Below are 6,108 nucleotides of genomic sequence, written 5' to 3'. Positions count from 1 at the left end.
CACCAAGGAAATAGAAACAATCATCAGAAATTATTACCAACAGTTATATGCCAATAAGCTAAGCAACCTAGATGAAATGGATGCATTCCTTGAAAGCTACAAACTCCCAAAATTGAACCAGGAAGAAATTGACAACCTGAATAGACCGATATCTAGTAATGAGATTGAAGCAGTGATCAAAAACCTCCCAAAAAACAAGAGCCCAGGACCTGACGGATTCCCTGGGGAATTCTACCAAACTTTCAAAGAAGAAATAACACCAATTCTCCTGAAGCTGTTCCAAAAAATTGAAGCAGAAGGGAAACTTCCAGACTCTTTTTATGAAGCCAGCATTACCCTGATCCCCAAACCAGGCAAAGACCCTAACAAAAAGGAGAATTTCAGACCAATATCACTGATGAATATGGATGCAAAGATTCTCAACAAGATCCTAGCAAACAGGATCCAGCAGCACATTAAAAAGATTATCCACCATGACCAGGTGGGATTTATCCCTGGGTTGCAAGGTTGGTTCAACATTCGCAAATCAATCAGTGTGATAGAACACATCAATAAGAGAAGAGAGAAGAACCACATGGTCTTCTCAATTGATGCAGAAAAAGCATTTGACAAAATCCAGCATCTGTTCCTGATGAAAACGCTTCAAAGTATAGGGATAGAGGGAACATTCCTGAACTTCATAAAATCTATCTATGAAAGACCCACAGCAAATATCATCCTCAATGGGAAAAAGCTTGCAGCCTTCCCATTGAGATCAGGAACACGACAAGGATGCCCACTCTCACCACTCTTGTTCAACATAGTATTAGAAGTTCTAGCAACGGCAATCAGACAACAAAGAGAAATAAAAGGTATCCAAATTGGCAAGGAAGAAGTCAAACTCTCTCTCTTCGCAGATGACATGATTCTTTATATGGAAAACCCCAAAGACTCCACCCCCAAACTACTAGAACTCATACAGAAATTCAGTAACGTGGCAGGATACAAAGTCAATGTACAGAAATCAGTGGCTTTCTTATACACTAACAATGAAAATACAGAAAGGGAAATTAGAGAATCGATTCCATTTACTATAGCACCAAAAACCATAAGATACCTGGGCATAAACCTAACCAAAGAAGTAAAGGACCTGTACTCGAGGAACTACAGAACACTCATGAAAGAAATTGAAGAAGACACAAAAAGATGGAAGACTGTTCCATGCTCTTGGATTGGAAGAATAAACATTGTTAAAATGTCTATACTGCCTAGAGCAATCTATACTTTTAATGCCATTCCGATCAAAATTCCACCGATATTTTTCAAAGAGCTGGAGCAAATAATCCTAAAATTTGTATGGAGTCAGAAGAGACCCCGAATTGCTAAGGAAATGTTGAAAAACAAAAACAAAACTGGCGGCATCACATTACCCGATTTCAAGCTTTACTACAAAGCCGTGATCACCAAGACAGCGTGGTACTGGCATAAAAACAGACACATAGACCAGTGGAACAGAGTGGAGAGCCCAGATATGGACCCTCAACTCTATGGTCAAATAATCTTCGACAAAACAGGAAAAAATATTCAATGGAAAAAAGACAGTCTCTTCAATAAATGGTGCTGGGAAAACTGGACAGCAATATGTAGAAGAATGAAACTCGACCATTCTCTTACACCGTTCACAAAGATAAACTCAAAATGGATAAAGGACCTCAACGTGAGACAGGAATCTATCAGAATCCTAGAGGAGAACATAGGCAGTAACCTCTTCGATATCAGCCACAGCAACTTCTTTCAAGATAAGTCTCCAAAGGCCAAGGAAACAAAAGCAAAAATGAACTTTTGGGACTTCATCAAGATCAAAAGCTTCTGCACAGCAAAGGAAACAGTCAACAAAACAAAGAGGCAACCCACGGAATGGGAGAAGATATTTGTAAATGACAGTACAGACAAAAGGTTGATATCCAGGATCTACAAAGAACTTCTCAAACTCAACACACACAAAACAGATAATCATATCAAAAAATGGGCAGAAGATATGAATAGACACTTCTCCAATGAAGACATACAAATGGCTATCAGACACATGAAAAAATGTTCATCATCACTAGCCATCAGGGAGATTCAAATTAAAACAACATTGAGATACCACCTAACACCAGTCAGAATGGCCAAAATTAGCAAGACAGGAAACAACGTGTGCTGGAGAGGATGTGGAGAAAGGGGAACCCTCTTACACTGTTGGTGGGAATGCAAGTTAGTGCAGCCACTTTGGAGAACAGTGTGGAGATTCCTCAAGAAATTAAAAATAGAGCTTCCCTATGACCCTGCAATTGCACTGCTGGGTATTTACCCCAAAGATACAGATGTAGTGAAAAGAAGGGCCATTTGTACCCCAATGTTTATTGCAGCAATGGCTACGGTCGCCAAACTGTGGAAAGAACCAAGATGCCCTTCAACGGATGAATGGATAAGGAAGATGTGGTCCATATACACAATGGAGTATTATGCCTCCATCAGAAAGGACGAATACCCAACTTTTGTAGCAACATGGACAGGACTGGAAGAAATTATGCTGAGCGAAATAAGTCAAGCAGAGAGAGTCAAGTATCATATGGTCTCACTTATTTGTGGAGCATAACAAATAACATGGAGGACATGGGGAGATGGAGAGGAGAGGGAGTTGAGGGAAACTGGAAGGGGAGATGAACCATGAAAGACTATGGACTCTGAAAAACAACCAGAGGGTTATGAAGGGGCGGCGGGAGGGGGTGGGGTGGGGTGGGAGGTTGAGGAACCAGGTGGTGGGTAATAGGGAGGGCACGTACTGCATGGAGCACTGGGTGTGATGCCAAAACAATGAACACTGTTATGCTGTAAATAAGCAAATAAAAATAAATTAATTAATTAAAAAAAAATCTTAAAATACACACACACACACACACACACACACACACACAAACATGTTTCTAAAAGTACATTAAATCATGGATAAGAAATATAGAAAAAATAGTAAAAACTGATTCAAGTGACCATGGAGGAGTATTTTTGTATTTGCCATTGTTCTTAAACTTTAATAAGAAACTGCTTCATTTCTACGATTTTTTAATAAATCTCTTATATGTCTGTTATCATTACAGAGAGTCATGAAGAGTGGGAATGAGACAGAAACCACAGATTTCATTCTCCTGGGTTTCTTCCCTGAATTTAAATACATCACAGCTATGGTCTCCATCATTCTCCTGATATACACGGCTGCCTTCACTGGCAACACTCTTCTGATCCTCCTCTTTGGTTTATTTCCATCTCCACACCCCCATGTACTTCCTTCTCAGTCAGCTCTCCTTAATGGATTTGACTTTGACCTCTAGCATTGTCCCCAAAATGGCATTCAACTTCTTCTCTGGATGGCGGAGCATATCATTCCTGGCTTGTGGGACTCAAATATTCTTCTCCCTGATGGTGGCCATTGCAGAATGCATCCTTATAACTCTCATGTGCTTTTATCATTATGTGGCTATATGTGATCTTCTTCGATACCCAGTCATCATCAACCCTAAGGTTTGCTTGCAGATGATTGCCATGTCTTGGGCTGGAGGGGCACTTACTTCCCTGGGACACACTGCTTTTACCTTGCATTTTAACATCTGCAGCCCCAGAGAGATTCCCCACTTCTTCTGTGAATTCATGGCGGTGCTTAGGATCGTCCGTGAGGATATCTCAGCCTATGAAAAGGCAGTGGTGATAACAAGCATCCTTGTTCTGCTGCTGCCCTTGTCTCTCATCTTGTCTTCCTATGTTCTCATCTTCCTTGCAGTACTCCTAATGAACTCCCCAGAAGGCAGGAACAAAGCTCTGGCCACCTGCTCCTCTCATCTCTGTGTGGTGGGTCTCTATTTTGGTCCAGGCATGTGCATCTACATGAGACCCGGTTCTGCCAAGACTCCAAGGTTGAGTCAGGGTCTCTTTCTGTTTGGAACTGTCCTCACTCTACTCCTAAACTCACTTGCCTACAGTCTTAGGAACAAGGAAGTTCTAAGTGCTCTGAAAAAGTTACTAGGGAGGTGTCAGTCCTTCAGGTAAATGGCAGAAATCTCACTGTCACCCATAGGCAAAATAGAGATACACCAGCAAAGGGACATTTTGTCAGTTGATTCATCATCATCATCATCATTATCCCTTCAAGATCCTGAAAAATTCAACTCACTTTACTGAGTTTATCTGCAGGGGAAAAAAATGTTTATCCTTTCCTTTCTCCATCTTAAAATTTCTTTCTGATTGTCCTACATTATGTGTTGATGCAGGACAAGGAACTGTGTACATCAATTCTCTTTATGATTCATGCTTGATGGTAATGTACACTTTAGTATTTCCAAGTTTCATGTTGATACCATAAAAAAAGATCAGTGTCTGTATCCCTAAAATGAAAAATAAAAAAATTGACAAGCACATAGATACCTCAGAATAATTCCCTGATAAAATTAATTAATGGGCATGATGATAAATCATCAGGAATCAGATAAATTTACAGTATTGCTTTGCTCCATATATCTAACAGGACTATTAATTCCTCTTACTCTTGTAAAAATAGTCTTCACTCTATGTCAGTGCTTCCAAAGAGTGGATTTCTGATCACTGGTGTTAAAATAATTTGCTGACTTCACAAAATATAGCACTTTTGTTCTCATCTCAGATTAGCAGAATTAGAATCTGTTAAATTGGTCTCAGGGATCCGACCAGGAGACTGATTAGTGATTGTCATGCTTACCAAGGGTTGTAAGTCACGGAAGTAATTACTGACCTAATTTTCTAGACATGCTTGCTAGATAATTTCCCAGTCTTAAAGTTTCCAGATCTCTTTATAATGTATATAATATAATGGGTTAAGGTGGCTAGGAAAAACCAGTATTATTTTTAAGATAGGAAAAATAATAAACTTTATGTTTTGAATAATTCATAACTTAAACATTTTGAAGACACAGTAATGAGAAAGTAAAAATAAATTTAAAAAGACTCAGATTTGTGATATAAAACAATGAATAATTGAAAATATTTATAATGATAAAATTTAAAGCATGAGGCATTATAGATGTTTCCAAAATGTTGATATTCTTCAAAAAATTGAAAATACACTATATAATAGAGAGACTGTGAACTCTGAGAAACAAACTGAGAGTTTGGAAGAGAGGAGGTTGGGAGGTTGGGTGAGCCCTGTGCTGTGTATTTAGGAGGGCACGTATTGCATGGAGCACTGGGTGTGGTGCATAAACAATGAATCTTGGAAAACTGAAAAGATAAAAGAAAAAAAAATGAACATTAGGAACTTATTACACATGTTTCTTTTTTTTCTAAAAATGACTGAAATAGGGGTGCCTGGGTGGCTCAGGTGGATAAGTGTCTACCATTGGCTCAGGTCATGATTCCAGTGTCCTGGGAGCCTGCTAATCCTGCTGCTTGCTCTCTCTCTCTCTCTCTCTCTCTCTCTCTGTATATATATATATATATATATATATATATATATATATATATATATATATCTGTTAAATAAATAAATAAATAAAATCATTTAAAATGACTGAAATAACATAAAACCAGTTTTCTAGTGAATAGAAACATTCAGAAGGAGCACTAACAATCTAACAACTTCTCCTTTAAGTTCTGGAAAACTTAAAATCTTTATGTCAAATTCCAACTGTTTCAATTATATTAAACATGGCACCTTCAGAATTCCTAGAGGAATGGCTGACGGAATCCTTGAAACTGAGTCAAAATGTCACTTCACTGAAGAATAAAAATTATCTCTAAGCTATCTGAAATAAGAGCAGTGTGTCATTTAATGCATACTATCATGCAATGTTACCACTCAGTTGGTGGTGTCATAACACTATGGTACTCCAAAAGGAATCCACAGATAAGACTGTGTTTAGAAGATCACACTAGGAAAGAAAGGAGAAATACTCAGTGAGGGAAGATAGTCTGACTTGAAGAGTTTCTGTTGAACAATATGTGTTCATAAAGCATGTTATTTATGTTTGACTGTTTTAACTCCATATGTATGTGTTAAGGGTATGTTATGTATGTTACATGTGTGTTTTAGCTTCATATGTATTAACTTCATATATAACTCAT

The 6,108-nt window shown here is 38.3% G+C and overlaps 1 protein-coding gene across 1 annotated transcript; it reads left to right on the top strand.

Moving 5' to 3' along the window:
- Positions 1-3,285: 3,285 nt before the first annotated feature.
- Positions 3,286-4,062, top strand: LOC123936312 (olfactory receptor 2M5-like; the record flags this gene model as incomplete). Its single annotated transcript, XM_045996936.1, has 1 exon — positions 3,286-4,062. A coding segment is annotated over one exon (777 nt), but the record flags the coding sequence as incomplete, so codon positions are not given.
- Between the last annotated feature and the right edge of the window lie 2,046 nt (positions 4,063-6,108).

Source organism: Meles meles, unplaced genomic scaffold (assembly GCF_922984935.1).
Source record: "Meles meles unplaced genomic scaffold, mMelMel3.1 paternal haplotype, whole genome shotgun sequence".
Classification (NCBI taxonomy): domain Eukaryota; kingdom Metazoa; phylum Chordata; class Mammalia; order Carnivora; family Mustelidae; genus Meles; species Meles meles.
The sequence above is the reverse complement of the archived record's forward strand: the minus strand, read 5'-3'. Positions and strand labels throughout refer to the sequence as shown.